Source organism: Bos grunniens, chromosome 7 (genome assembly GCF_055505025.1).
Source record: "Bos grunniens cultivar Pamir isolate PY7600 chromosome 7, Bosgru_T2T1.0, whole genome shotgun sequence".
In the NCBI taxonomy this organism is placed as follows: Eukaryota; Metazoa; Chordata; class Mammalia; order Artiodactyla; family Bovidae; genus Bos; species Bos grunniens.
In genome coordinates this window covers 40686119-40702610 of record NC_141171.1, presented here as the reverse complement: position 1 = coordinate 40702610, position 16492 = coordinate 40686119, and the positions used below count along the sequence as shown (strand labels likewise).

General features: G+C 37.3%; 1 protein-coding gene across 4 annotated transcripts in view; it reads right to left on the bottom strand.

Moving 5' to 3' along the window:
• NLRP3 (NLR family pyrin domain containing 3) overlaps window positions 1-16492 on the bottom strand; it is a 49265-nt gene that overhangs the window by 3005 nt on the left and 29768 nt on the right. For 3 of the 4 annotated variants that reach the window (XM_086411131.1, XM_086411130.1, XM_086411132.1), the window contains 2 exons: window positions 1593-1763; window positions 965-1135 (listed from right to left, as the gene is read on the bottom strand). In XM_086411131.1, coding sequence (XP_086267257.1) covers window positions 965-1135; window positions 1593-1763 — 342 coding nt within the window. Of the gene's footprint in view, window positions 1-964; window positions 1136-1592; window positions 1764-16492 lie in introns of those variants that run through there. The other variant, XM_086411133.1, reaches the window with a different exon arrangement.

Genomic DNA, 16492 nt, shown 5'->3' with positions numbered 1-16492 from the left:
GACAGCACAGGTTTGGGTTTGGACACGTCAAGTTTGGATGGCTTATTAGATATCCAAGCATAAAGGTGAGACAAGCATTTAGACATGGAATTCAGGGAGATATGAACTGGAGGGAGGGGTACAGCACATATGTGGTAAAACCAGAAGGCTAGATGATATTAAAAAAAAAAAAAAGCAGAAAGTATAGAGAAGAAAAATTAACTCAGATTGAGTTCTGGGTATTCAGCATGCAAAGGTCAAGATGAGGAAGAGAAACCAGAGGAGACTGAGCAGAAATAGCCAATGTAATAGGAGAAAATTCAGAGTAGAGTATGTCGTCCCTAAAACCAAGTGAAGGAAATGTCTTTCGTGAAGGATGTGATTACCAATGCTAGCAGAAGTTACGAAACTAATTAGGAAGCTCTTACTAGAGAGGTAATCAATGAGTGGCTTAGTGGTATCATTGATGATGGAAGGGAGCAGATGGTCCCAACACCCTGAAGATAGGCCAAATTTTATGAATTTGTGATCTTGATGTTTCTGGAGCACTTTTCAATTAGAAATTCTCAGAAACAAGATGCACAACACCCTACTATGCAAGGACTTTTACAATAGATGGGTCTAATTTTACAAAGTACAATACCTTGTATAGAAATGTAATTCTATTTAGCTACTTTCTTTGCGAATTGTTTCTTTCAAGAATATGGATGGAAAGTCTTTTCACACCCAACTGAAATTTAGTTATTCCAAACATCTGGACGAAGTTGAATATGGAGTTCATGACTCACATACAGTATATAGTAAAAAAAAAAAAAAAAATCTGCAATTGAACAAGGCTCAACCTTCAGACTGAGCAACTAAACTGAACTGAACTGAATAACCTTACCCAGAGTGCAAATGAAGCCATCCTGGATTTTGGAAACTGCAAAAATTTTTCTTTAGCACTGTGAGCCCTGCCATACAAATCTCTGCAGGGCACACTTACCTCAGGCTTTTCAGGAGGCAGCCCTGCTGTTTGAGCACTTCACAGAGAAGCATGACCCCCAGATCACCCAAGTCGTTGTTGCCTAGGCACAGCTTTCGCAGGCTCTGGTTAGAAGTTAGAAGTGTAGAAAGATCCCAGCAGCAGTGTGATGTGAGGCTGCAGTTGTCTAACCTGCAAGAAAGAAGGCGACTTTTTAAAAATGTCCCCTTAATTATCCTACACAGGTTTCCCAGATCTTAGCCTGTAATGTTTCAAATGTAGGAAAAGCTCAGGATTAACAAGCTTTGAACTGCTTTATGTGCCAAGAGTTATTCTCTCTTCTTTAAATGAGAATATTTTTTCCAGTCTACTGGATTGTGCAGATCAAATTAGTAACAGCAGTTTGTGAAACAGTTCTTCCCAATTCTGTGCCTCCTCACAAATTTTCCTAAAACAAAAGTGCGTACCAACCCCAAGGAACTCTAGTATTCACCTTTACACTATCTAGAAGTACAGCTCCTCCCAGTACCATAATCCTGTAATAATCCAAACCCTAGGAAGACATATCGCTTCTCATCATTCTCCCAAACGATCCCATTCCCTGGGGCCACTATGCATTCCCATCACCATAATAAGCTAAGAGACTTACTCCAACACCTGAAGCTTGCAGTTGCGGTGCAAGAGTCCCTCACAGAGTAGCTTGACCCCCATGTCTCCAAGAGCATTGCCCTGTAGGTAAAGGTGGGTGAGATTCTGATTTGTACTGAGCACTGAGGATAGAGCTGGACAACAACCTGATGTAAGGCCAGAATTCACCAACCTGTGGAAGGAATAAGGAAAAGAAAATTCAATGTGGGGTGGGGAGGATAAATCAGGAGCTTAGGATGAACATACACACACTACTATATATAAGATGATAACCAAAAGGACTATATAACACAAGGAATTCTACTCAATATTCTGTGACAACCTATATAAGAAAATAATCTAAAAAAGAATGAATATAGGTATATGTATAACTGAATCACTTCACTGTACACCTGAAGCTAACACATTGTAAATCAACTGTACTCCAATAAAAGTAAAATAAATTAAAAAAAAAAAAAAAGAATCCTCAATGCCCAACCTTTCTTGGACATCACATAGCTGTCTCAACATAGGAATGTCATCTTATCTGAAAAGTTTCATCCCTCAACTTACAGACCAGAAGCCAGCATCTTGAATATAATCTGTAAACAGTATGACTCCTTATCTCTGGCCTCATAAAAGATACAGATGATGTCTAAGCAGATGCTTTCCTGGGGTCAATAGAAGAGACAGAGCAAAAGCAAACTGATTCACATTACCTCCACATTTCTCCTTCTTCCTACATATATTCCCTCTGGCTATACATGTTCCTCACAACCACTTCTTCAAGAAAGACATCCCAGATTATCTCTTACTAGTAATACTAATTCTCATTATTTTTATATTAACAGTGCAGAGACTACCTTATTTGATTTTTCTATCAACTGGGCAAGGGGGCAGTGTAGCTCTAACTGTAGAATATTTTTTTACAGATGAGAAAGCTGAAGCTCATCAAATCATGTTCCCCTTAAGGTCAAAGAGAAAGTATTTGGAAGAGAAGGAACCTATACTAACACCTTCTAGAATCATCCCCTGCTCCGTTGCCCCTTCTATCCACCTCATACTATGTTCTGCACTATAAAGGGCCTCTCAGAGTATAAAGCCTAGTTTTGCATTATACTCAGTAAAATTAAGACTGTTGATGTACGACTACTCTTGGGTCAAGTTGAGCATACACCATATATTTGTGAAATGTATACCATATGTTTGTGAAAAAGCATTTCACAAGCTGCTCAACTTTATAACTAGATAATATTATAATATAGCATTGTCACCCAACAACAGCATGAGGGCTCTGAAATAGAGAGCTGTGTCACTTCTGAAAAGAAGCTCAGAGGGTGGTATAGTATACAGAAAGTCACAATGTGAGACCTTGAACAAAGCCTTTATTTAAGAGTATCTCATGCAGGCACATTCCTTTCTGCCAAAACCCTTAACCATGATATGTTTTTAAATTCTAAGGTGTCTTGGAATCAGGAAAAATAGAAGAAAGTCATTCAAATAGTATAGCATGAACAGATGACCAAAAGGAAACAGAAGTACTTACCCACCCACTGGTCTCCATCTTCATAGTTAAGGATGAATCACAACAAAAAGACTGAGCAAGCAAGACAATGAGGGAAATGAAGCCCGAGATGGGTGAGCAAAAGAAACTGAGTGGTTTATAGCAAGTTTTATCTCCAGCTAAGAAGAATTTTATCAGAGGATCTTTAGTGAACGTGCAGAAGGGTTTTTCAGGACTCCTGGCTGTTAGAATGAACATTTGTAGTCCCTTACCCCCAAATTTCGTACGTTGAAATCTTAACTCCCAATGTGATGGTATTAGAATGTGGGGCCTTTGAGATGTGATTAGGTCTTGAGGGTGGAGTCCTCATCATGGGATTAGCACCCTTATAAAAGAGACCCCAGAGATTTGCTTTGCTCCTATTACAATGTGAAAAAACCAGAGTGGCTGTATGCAAGGCAGGAACAGAGTTCTTATCAGGAACCAGGTGATCTACAGGCCTAACCCTAACCCTAACCTTGGATTTCCAACCACCAGAACAGTGAGAAAGAAATATTTGTTGTTTGAGCCACCCAGGCTGTAGTATTTTTGTTATCACAGTCCAAATGGACTAAGATACTGGTAAAGATGAAGAACGCTCCAGAAGTCTAGAGATAGTCATCAAAAAGGAAAGGAAGAATATTTTGAAAGTTACAGAATAGTAATTTTTACCACTGTTTCCAAAAAAGGGTTGGAAGGTATTATACAACAAATGTCTGAGGAGAAGTACAATGAAGTGGCAGCAATTACCAGCAGATAGGGTGGTTTTGTTAAGAATAAGTCACATCAGGCTTACCAAAACCACTGAGATTGACTGAAGGGTACACAGAGCATATAGTGAAATGTTTAGAAAATCAAACCACCAAGCCCTACCAAACAATCTATTAGGTTTGAGGAATGTAACCAACATCCTATATCTTGGTTTCACCCAATCCATTCAACTCAGATCTACATTTACATTTACTGAACATAGATATTTCACCATGTATTATATGGTGATTGATTTTTTAAAAATTATTAATGATTTTGTGATTTATGTCACAAAAATGTCTCACAAAGAAAACTGAGGAAGAAGGTCTAACATCTACTGAGTATCTACTAAGTGCCTGGCTGTGTGATGATACATTTAAATAGGATTATTTCATTGAAGTATTACAAAACCAAGATGCAGGTGTTATTTTTAGCTTTATTTTTAAATAGAAAAACTGAGAATCAGAGAACTTAATTGAATAAGAAGGCGTTTTCTAGATGAATGGTGGGAATGGGAGAGTAAGGGTAACCCTTCAGGCAAAAGGAAAATGCTACACAAGGGTGAGGAAGGGCGAAAAACTAGCCAGATTCTTAGAATTAAAAATTAATTTAGTATGACTCAAAACAGAGTGAAGGGCCTGGTAGGCAAGAGGGAAGGAGCAGTGATCTAGGGCTGACTTCAAAGAAAAACTTCTGAAAGTTTTTTGAGCAAAAGTCCAATATTAACCAATATGCACTTTAGAAAATTCCCTGCAGTGTTATGTAAAAGAAAGATGAAAGGCAGAGGGGATTGAAAGTAAAAACAAAATAAAAATTATCCTCTGTTTACTTGTCAGCTGCCTGGAAAGTCCCACTATTCAACAACATGGAATAGACAGGGCAAGAAGAGGGCAAAGGAGAGGGATGAGAAATAAGTTACAAGAAATAAAGATTTGCAAATGCTTAGTATGCGATGCTTGTGTAACACTGTGGAGGGGGCAGGGGCAATATATAGTCAGAAAGAAAGGTCTAAAGTTCAAAATAAGGAAATTTGACTGTTTCTAACAAAATATAAAATGCCTAAGTTTTGCCTTATTAATTCTACTTATAGGTTTCTGTCTCAAAAGAAATATGCTTACATAAAGTATATACAAATATGCATTTTTCAGAGTTATTTGTAACAGTAAAAAAGAAACTCATATAATAGTACATCATTCAATGAGCAGCAAACTACATTACTGTAATGAATACTACAGAGCATTACCAAAATCTGTAGATTTGTATATAGCAGCATGGCAATGTGTCCACAATAAATGAAAAAAGCAAATCATGGAAAAGTATCCACATACTGATTCCTGTTTGGACAGACATAGTGTTATGGGTTGAATCATGTCCCCCAAAATTTCATATGTTGAAGTCTTATCCCCTAGTACTTCAGAATGTGACCTTATTTAAAAATATGGTTATTGAAGGTGTAATTAGTTAAGATGAGGTAATTAAAGTAAGCTCTAGTCCAATAAGACTGATATTATTATAAAAGGGGGACATTCAAACACAGAGACAGACACACATCAGCACAGTTAGAATACCAAGTGCTGAAAAAACTAAGATTGAAGTAATGCACCTACAAGGAATGTCAAAGATTGACAGTAAACAATGAGAAACTGGAAGAGAAGTATGAAACAGATTCTTCCTCACAGCCATCAGAAAAAACCAACCCTGACAACACCTTGATCTTGGCCTTTTAGCTTCTGCTATTGAAATAAAATAAACTTTGGTTGGAACTATTTTAACAGCAGAATACACATTCATCTCAAGAGCACTTGAAATATTTTCTAGGATGGATCATATGTTAGGCCACAAAACAAATCTTAAAAAATTCAATAAGACTGAAATTATGCCAAGTATCTTCTCTGACCACAGTGGTACAAAACTAGAAATCAATAACAGGAGGGTAACTGAGGAAACTCAAATACATGAAAATTTAAACAACACTCTTCTGAACAACCAATGGGTCAAAGAAAAAATGTTACAGGAAATAAAAAATAGCTTGAGTTAGACAAAAATTAAAACACAATATACCAAAACTTATAGGATGCAGCAAAATCATTTCTGATAGGGAAGTTTCTAGGTATAAATGCACACATCAAGAAAATTGAGAGATCTTAATTAAGCAGCTGGACTACCCTGATGGCTCAGAGGTAAAAAATCTACCTGTCAATACAGGAAAAACAGGTTCAATCCCTGGGTCAGGAAGATCTCCTTGGAGAAGGAAATCCCAACCCACTCCAGTATTCTTGCTTGGGAAATCCCATGGACAGAGGAATTTGGCAGGCTATCGTCCATGGGTCCCAAAAGAGTCAGACACAACTTAGCTACTAAACAACAGCAACAATTAAACAACTAACTTTACACCTCAAGGAACTAGAAGAAGGGGAATAAAGTAAGCCCCAAAGTTAACAAAAGGAAGGAAATAAAAAAGATTATAGCAGAAATAAATAAAATAAAGAACAGGGAAATAATAGGAAAAATATTAGCCAATTAAGTAGGCCCTTAGACAATTTACAAACGTTTAGCTAGGAAAAAAAATAATAATAATAATAAAGAGAGAGAGAACCCAAATCAATAAAATTATAAAAAAGGTGAGACATTAAAACTGATACCACAGAAATACAAAAGATCATAAGAAGTGCTATAAACAACTATAACCACCTGGACAATCTACAAAATCTGAAAAATTCTTAGAAACATGCTAAATACCATTGACTCAGAAATAGAAAATCTAAACAGACTAATCACTAATAAAGAGAATGAAGTAGTACTCAAAAAAACTCACAACAAAGAAAAGCCCAGGACCAGATGACTTCACTGATGAGTTTTAGTAAACATTTAAAGAAAAATTAATGCCAATTCTTCTCAAATTCTTCCAAAAATTAAAGAAAAAGGAAAAATCACTAACTCATTTTATGAGGCCAGTTACCTTGATACCAAAAAGGACACTATAAGAAAAGAAAACTAGAGGCCAATCTCTTTGATGAATATAAATTCTCAACAAAACACTAGTAAATTAAATCCAGCAACACATTATTAGTATCATGCACCATAATCAAGTGGAATTTATCTTCAGATGCAAGGACTGCTCAACATATGCAAATCAATCAATGTGATATATCACATTGCTGCTTCTGCTGCTAAGCCGCTTCAGTCTTCTGTGACTCTTTGCGTCCCTATGGACCATAGCCCTCCAGGTTCCTCTGTCTGTGGGATTCTTCAGGCAAGAATACTGGAGTGGATTGCCTTGCCCTCCTCCAGGAGATCTTCCCCACCCAGGGATTGAACCCATCTTCCCCACCCAGGGACTGAACCCATTTTCCCCACCCAGGGATTGAACCCACATCTCTTGGATTTCCTTGCACTGGCAGGCAGGTCTTTACCACTAGCACCACCTAGGAAGCCTGATGTATCACATTAATGAAATAAAATTTAAAAATTAAAACAGACTTATGGACATGGTAGAGGGGAGAAAGGAGGGGGTGGGGTGTACGGAGAGAGTAACATGGAAAACATACAATACATATGTAAAATAGATAGCCAACAGGAATTTGCTAGCCAATGGGAATTTGCTGTGTGACTCAGGGAACTCAAACTGGGGATCTGTAACAACCTAGAGGGTGTGATAGGGAGGGAGGTGGCAGAAAAGTTCAAGAGGGAGGGGTCATAGGTATACCTAATGCTGATTCAAAAAGTTTCATTCTTTTACATGTGAATATTCAATTTTCCTAGCACCAGTTATTGACAGACTATCTCTTCTTCTTGAGTATTATTGGTTCTCTTGGCAAATGTTAGTTGAAAGTGTATATTAACTTATTTCTGGGCTCTATATTCTGTTCCAATTATTCACTTGTCTGTTTTTGTTGCCAGTGTCATACTGTTTAATTTCCCTAATTTTATACTATAGTTTGAAATGGAAGTGTAACACCTCTCACTTTGTTCTTTTTTCTCAGAATGAAAGTGTACATGAAAGTTGCTCACTCATGTCTGACTCCTTGTGACTCCATGGACTATACAGTCTATGGAATTCTCCAGTTCAGAATACTGGAGAGGGTAGCCATTCCCTTCTCCAGGGGATCAAAGTATATTATAAAATCATAGTAATCAAAACAGTATGGCAGTGGCATAAAAACAGACAATAGGTCAATGTAACAGGATCAAGACCCAAGAAATAAATCCATAAATATGCAGTCAACAGATATTTGACAAAGGAGCCAAGAATATTCAATGCTGAAGATAATCTCGTCAATAAATGGTGCTGGAGAAATAAGACATTCATAATAAAGGGAATGAAGCTAGATCCCTGTCACACACTACTCCCCAAAATCAACTCAAAATGGATTAAATACTTAAATGTAGGGGTGTCCCTGGACTCAGTGGTAAAGAATCCGCCTGCCAATGAAGGACACAATGTTTTGATCCCTGACCTAGGAAGATCCCACATAACATGGAGCAACTAAATCTGTGTGTCACAACTATTGAGCTTGTGCTCTAGAACCCAGGAGCCACAGCTAGGGAAGCCCACATGCCCTAGAACCCGAGCTCCACCACAAGAGAAACTACCACAGTGAGAGACCCATACACCATGACTAGAGAGTAGCCCCCACTCACAGCAACTGGAGAAAGCCCACACTCAGCAACAAAGATCCAGCACAGCCATAAATAAATAAAATTAAAAAAAAAAAAGATTGAGAGGGACACAGGAGGGAGTTTTAAAAAAAAAAAAAAAAAAAGACTTAAATGTATGAAAGCATAGAACTCTTGAAAGAAAATATAGGAAACAAAACTCCTTGACGTGGAATTAGTGATCATTTTCTTTAATATGACACGTAAAGCATTAGCAACAAAATTTAAAATAAACAAATGGGACCACGTAAAACTAAAAGCTTTCACTTATCAAAAGAGACAATTAACAGTGAAAAGACAACTTATAGAACGGGAGGAAATATTTGCAAATCATGTATCTGATAAGAGGTTAATAGTTATATCCAAAATGTATAAAGAACTCATACAACTGAATAGACAAAAACAAAACAATCCAATTTAAATATGGGCAAAGGACCAGAATAGATATTTTCCCAAATATATTCAAATAGCCAATGGGTACATGCAAAGTCATCTGGAGAAGGGAATGGCAACCCACTCCAGTATTCTTGCCTAGAAAATTCCATGGACAGAGCAGCCTGGAGGGCTACAGTCTATGGGGCCCTAAAGAGTTGGACTGGAGGAGGAAATGGCAACCCACTCCAGTATTCTTGCCTGGAAAATTCCATGGACAGAGGAGCCTGGCAGGCTACAGTCTACAGGGTCGCAAGAGTCAGACATGACTGAGCGACTAAGCACACACATACAATGCAAAGTCATACTGAGATATGACTACTCACCAGGGATATGTAAATTAAACCACAATGAGATATTACCTCATGCCTGTCAAAATGACCATCATCAAATGTGTGTGTGTGTGTGTGTGTGAAGCCACTCCAGTCATGTCCGACCCTTTGTGACCCCATGGACTGTTGCCTGCCAGGCTCTTCTGTCCATGGAATTTTCCAAGCAAGAATACTGGAGTGAATTTCCATGCCCTCCTCCAGGCAATCTTCCACATCTCTTATGTGTCCTTCATTGGCAGGTGGGTTCTTTACCACTAATGCCACCTGGGAAGCCCATCATCAAAGATGAGTGATAACAAATGCGAGGATGAATGTGCAGAAAGGGAACTCTTGTACACTGTTGATGGGATTGTAAATTGGTATAGCCACTATAAAAAACAGTATGGAAGATCCTAAAAAACTTAAAAATAGGACTACCATATGATCCAGCAATTTTACTTCTGAGCATATATCCAAAGGAAATGAAACCACTATCTCTAAGGACTTGAAATTAGTATGTCAAAGAGATATGATAAAAGTATAGATATCTACAATGGAATACTCATCAGCCATAAAGAAGAAAAAATGATCACAATTTGCAACAATGTGGATGGATCTTGAGGCATCATGCTAAGTAAAATAAGTCAGACAGAGGAAGACAAATACTGTATGACCTCATTTAAAACAGAATATTTTAGAATTTAAAACAGAAACAGAAACAAAAAACTCAAACTAAATTCATAGAAAAAGAGATCAGATTTGTGATTACCAGAGGCAGGGGAATGCAGGAGGTGGGGAGGTGTAAGATAAATGAGTACTAGGGATATAATGTACACCCTGATGACTAAAGGCAACGTATCTGTATGGTATATTTCAAAGTTGCTAAGAGAGTGATTCTAAAACATTTTTGTAGCTGAGGTGATAGATATTATCTATGGTAATCATTTTGTAATATATGTATATCAAGTCATTATGCTACACATCTTAAACTTACAGTGCTGTGCATCAACTATATATCAAAAAAATTGAAAGAAAAAAAGTGAAAACAGAGACTTCCCTGACAGTCCAGTGGTTAAAACTCCACACTTCCCCTACAGGGGCTCGGGTTTGATCCCTGATTGGGGAACTAAGATCCCACATGCCACGAAGCACAGCCAAAAAAAACCAGTTTGTTAATTTTAAAAAGAGAATATAAAAAACGATGTCTGTTGTTTAAGTCACTCCCTTTGTCATACTTTGTTACAGTAGCCCTAGAAATCTAACACCCACAATATATTAAAATAGGTGGGTAGATGGTCAGATAAATGGATGGATAATTGCTCATTCATAACAAAATGTCTGGAAGTTTGCTCATCAGCCTGTTGCAAATAGTTCTCTCAGGAAGTGAGCTGAAAAGGAGCTTTCACTTCTTACTTCACATATCTTTATTATTTAATATTTTACACTAAGCATGTATTACTTTTGTAATTAAAAACTTTGCAAGCAGGACTTCCAGTTTCCAGACCAGCAAGTAGAAAGCTTAGAAGTTGCTGTTCCAGCCTAACAATAAGTTAAAAGCTGAATAAGTTGACAAATCAATTCTTCTTAAATCCACAAGAGAAATGTGGTCACAGCACAACCCACTGACCCTAAAATGACACAGAGGCAAATACAAAGAATCACAACTTCCTGGATCAGAAACCGATGAGCTTAAACCTCCATGGGAATCACTGGCCAGGTAGGAAAGCCTGGTGGCTCAGTCAGTAAAGAATCCGCTTGTAATGTGGGAAACCTGGGTTTGATTCCTGGCTCAAGAAGATCTCCTGAAGAAGGGAATAGCTACCCACTCCAGTGTTCTTGTCTAGAGAATTCCATGGACAGAGGAGCCTGGCAGGCTAGTGCGCATGGACTCACAAAGAGTCAGATACAACTGAGCAACTAACACTTTCACTTTACTTCAAAGGCTAGTTGTGGACAAGTCTGAGAGATTAAAAACATTAGGAGGACCCAGTCATAGAGGGATCTACATACTTCTGGGAGTTTTACTTCCAGGGGTGCTCAACCAGGTTCTCACACTAAATATAAGAGAAAAATCCCTCTGTGCTTCCAGCTGGGGAAGGAGTAAAGAACTACTTTATTTTATTTTGCCTTGCTTTGTTCTACTTTGTTTTATTTTTTAGAGAATGCCCAGTTTATTATTGGAAGGGAGTAGGGGAGAAGGACATGCACATGAGAACCATTTGTGGCTCAGACCTGGGACTCTGGGGGTGGACAGAGTTGTTCAAGGGTCTCTAGTCCTGAGTGTCCTCCTGAGTTTGGTCTTGCAGGCAAGACACTATGGTTCCAAGAATAAAAAGAATGGAGGAGAGAAGCCAGGTGCCCAGCCATAAGCGATACGTAGAGCTGAGTGACAGGCACTGAAGGGCTCGGGATGGACTAGAAGCAATACCCTTAAGACAAATTCCTCCAACTTATTTTTCCTTTTTGGCTATACCACGTGGCGTGTAGGATATTAGTTCCCCAACCAGCGATCACACCTGCACCCCCTGCAGTGGCAGCACAGTGTCTTAACCACTAGACAGTCAAAGAAGTCCCAGGAACCATTTATAAATACAAAAAAACTTCAGAGATACTGTGAGTTCAGTTCCAGACTACCATAATAAAGGAAATATCTCAAAAAAGTGAGTCACATGAATTTTTTGGTTTCCCAATCAGGAAGATCCCCTGGAGGAGGAAATGACAACCTGCTCCAGTGTTATTGCCTAGGAAATCCCACAGGCAGAGGAACCTGCCAGGCTACAGTCTATGGGGCCGAAAAGAGTGGAACATGACTGAGCAACTGAGCACAACAGTAAGTGCATATAAAAGTTACTTTTACACTATTCTATAATTAAGTCTGAAATAGCATTATGTCCAAAAAAACGTGAATACTTTAATTAAAAAATACTTTATTACTGAAAAATGCTAACCATCATCTGAGCCTTCAGTGAGTCATAATCTTAGTTGGTAGGAGGCCTTGACCTAGTGTTGATGGCTGCTGACTGATCAGGGTAGTGGTTGCTGTGGGTTAGGGTGGCTGTGGCAATTTCCTGAAATAAGACAACAGTGAACAACAAGGTCCTACTGTATAGCACAGGAAACTATATTCAGTATTCTGTAATAAGCCATAATGGTAAAGAATATGAAAAAGAATGCATATATATGTATAACTGAGTCAGGTAGCTATATGGCAGAAATTAAGACAATATTGTAAATTAATTATACTTCAATAAAATTTTTATAGAGAGACAACAATGAGGTTTGCCACATCAATTGATTCTTTCTCTCACATGAACACTTAGAAGAACTGTATGGTTATTAATTGACCTATTTCAATATTGTGTCTCAGGCCCATTGACAGGGAGAGACATGGAAACAACCAGTTAGTAGAGCAGTCAGAACACATACATTTATTGATTAAGTTCACTGACTTATACAGATGTAGTCTGTGGTGCCCCCAAAACATTTCTAACAGAAACATCAAAAATTGCTGATCACAGATCACTGTAACAAATATAACAATCAAAAAGTCTGAAATACTGAGAGAATTTCCAAAATGTGACACAGAGACACAAAGTGAGGAAATGCTATTGAAAAATGGTATGAATAAGACTTACTCAATACAGGGTTGCCGCAAACCTTCAATCTGTAAAAAATGCAATGTCTGTGAAGCATAATAAAGCGGAGATAAAAAAAATAGAGGCATGTCTATATACCAGAGTACTCTGTTCCTTTCACCTATACTTGTCCTCAGGAGAAACTAATTACCCAAAGCCTAACCTGCTGGGATAGTATTAGTCTAATTGATCTCAAGGAAGAGAAATATTCAGCTTCAGCCCTCTCTGGCCATCTTGTTCTGCTGAGAAGGGAGAAAAGAACTGAGATGCAGTTGAAAACCACTGAAAAGTCACAGTCCAGAGGTATAAATTCACTAAAACTGAGACCTAATCACAGGACTGCTTCCTCTCTCCTCAGCCTGCATTACCACATTATTGAAGTTCTATTTACAGTAGTTCCCTTTCCAGCACAACATGTTCAGTCTTCAAGAATAAGTTACAGGACATTTTAAAAGGCAAAAAAATAAAGTTTGACGAGACAGAGAAAACATCAGAACCAGAGTCTAAGATGGCAGGAATGTGAAATTATCAGACCAGGTATTTAAAATCATTATGATTAATACCCTAAGAGCTTTAATGGATTAAGTAGACAGTGTGGAAGAACAAACTGGCAAAGTAAGAAGAAAGATGGAAATTCCAAGAAGAAAACAAAAGGAAATACTAGTGATAAAATAGTAAATTATTTTTTATAATAATAATAAATAATACTATTTACTATAATAATAGTAAATAGTAAATTACTATTTACAAATAGTAAATTAAAAAAAAACTGTAATAGAAAAAAGAATGTCTTTAATGGGATTGTTAGTAGTAGTAGACTGGACATAGCTGAGAAAAAAATCTCTGAGTTTGAAGATATCTCAACAAACACCTCCAAAACTGAAAAGTACACAGGGGAAAAAGAAAAAAAAGCAGAATATCCAAGAACTGTGAAATAACTATAAAAGATGTCATATGAGTATAAGATACACATAATGGGAATACTAGAAGAAGACAAGAAAGGAACAGAAGACTTACAGGGAAGGAGTATGACCAACAATTTCCCCCAAATCACAGATCCAGGAAGTTCAGAGACACCAAGTAAGATAAATACCAAAAAATGGGCGGGGGGAGGGGGGGGGGGTGGAATCCTACAGATTGACATATCGTTTTCAGACCACAGAAGATCAAAGGTAAAGGAAAAATCCAGAAAGAAGCCAGAGTAGGGAGAAGTACTTTATCTGTTTAGGACCAAAGATAAGAATTACAACTGACTTATTATCAGAAACTATGTAAACAAGAAAAGAGTGGACTGAAATATTTAGTGTTGAGGGAAAAAAAATTCTAGAATTCTGTACCCTTTGAAATTAGCCATCAAAAATAAAAGAGAAATAGTTTCTCAGACAAACAAAAATTGAGTGAATTTGTTGCCAATAGAACACCTCACAAGAAATAAAATTTTCATAAGTTTTTAGAGAGAAGAAAACAATATACAAAAGATGTGCAAAAAAAAAAAAGCACCAAAGAAGAAACAAGTGAAAGTGAAATAAAAATTTATTTTTCTTATTTTTAATTGATCAAACAGATAGCATCATGTTCAAAATAATAGCAATAATGTATTCAATTATTTATATTTATGTGTATATATACACTCATAAATTGACTGAATGACAGTAATTATATAAGGATAGAAGGAAGGAATTAAAATTACTTTATTATAAAATAGTTACATTGTAAATGTCATTTAGGGTCATTTGAAAGTAAATTAGTTGTAAATGTGTACTGCAAACTCTGGAGCAACCAGTAAGAAAAGTTTCTTAAAAGTAGGATGGAGGGAATTTCCTGGCCTTCCAGTGATTAGGAAGGTGCTTTCACTGCCGTGGGCCAACTTCAATCCCTAGTTAGGGAACTAAGATCCCACAAGCTGGACAGCAAGGCCAAAAAAAAAAAAGAGGCAAAATGGAATTATAGTAAAGGTTTAATTAAAGTCACAAAAGGCAGAAAAGGAGATGAAAACAACAATAAGATCAAAGAACAAGAGCAACAAATGGAAAACAGGAACAAATATGAGATATTAGTTCAATTAAGTCGATAATTAACTTGATTATCAATGATCTAAATGAATCAATTAAAAAGCATGTATCGGAGAGCAAACAAAAAAGTAAGACACAACTGTATATTGTCTATAAGAAATCTACTTTAAAAATAAACACAGTTTAAAAGCATAGGAACAGAAAATATAAAAAATAAAATAAGTGTAAAGGAATAGAGAAGGATATACCATGCTAACACTAACCAAAAGAAAGCAGGGGGAACAAAGGAAGCAGAAACTACGTGGTGTATATACACATATATATGCAATGTAATATTATTCAGCCTTAAAAAGGAAGAGAATCCTGCCATTTGTGACAACATGAATGAACCCAGAGGACATTATGCTAAGTGATAAAAGCCAAAGATCTTAAAAAAAAAGTCAGACTCACAGTAAACAGAGTAGAATAGAGAATGAGGGGATAGGGGAAAAAGGAAGACACTGATCAAAGGGTACAAACTTTCAGTCCTAGGATGAGTGCATGCTGGAGACAATGTACAGCATGGTGACTGTAGTTAATATGTTGTGTGTTTTATATTTGCCAAGAATAGATTCAGACTGGGCTTCAGATCCAGGCTGTCCAACTTCAGAGCCCACAGTCATAACCACTCTTATTCCAGAGTAAGGGGAGGGTCATCCTTCTAGCCATAATTTAACAATCCTGAATACTCATTGGAGGGACTGAAGCTGAAGTTGCAATACTTTAGCCACCTGATGCAAAGAGCCAGCTCATTGGAAAAGACCCTGGGAAAGATTGAGGGCAGGAGGAGAAGAGGGAAGCAGAGGATGAGATGGTTAGATAGCATCACCAACTCAATGGACGTGACTTTGAGCAAGCTCCGGGAGATAGTGAAGGACAGGAAAGCCTAGTGTGCTGCAGTCTTTGAGGTTACAAAGAGTTGGACATGACAGAGTGACTGAACAACAGCAATGGACTTCTTCATCTAACAACAGAGGAATACACATTCTCTTCAGGTTCACACATAACATTTACCAAGACAGGCCACATTCTGGGTTATAAAATGTATCTTAACAAGCTTAAAAAACAGAAATCAGACTGCAATCAAATGAAACTAGAAACAAATAACAGAAAAATAGCTGGAAAATTCCAAAATATGTGGACACTAAACAACACACTTTTAAATAATGTTTTAAATATTCAACACAACATACAAAACAAAGAGTGAACCTTAATGTAAACTATGAACTTTGGGTGATTATGATGTGTCAATGTAGGTTCATTAGTTCTATCAAACAGCCACTCTGGTGGGACATGTCAGTAATGGGGGAAATTAAGCACATGTGGTATGGGGGCATATGGGAAATCTCTGCATCTTCCTCTAAATTTTGCTGTGAATCTAAGTTGACTCTAAAAAAAAATGCCTATTTAAAAAGAAAAAAGCACAAGAGCAATATCTAAGTTTGACGAGCCACCTGTATACAGGTTGTTTTCAAAGCTGAGGATCTTAGGAGAATTCCCAAGGAGTGTGGAAACATTTAGTGAAAAAGAAAACCAATGGTGAA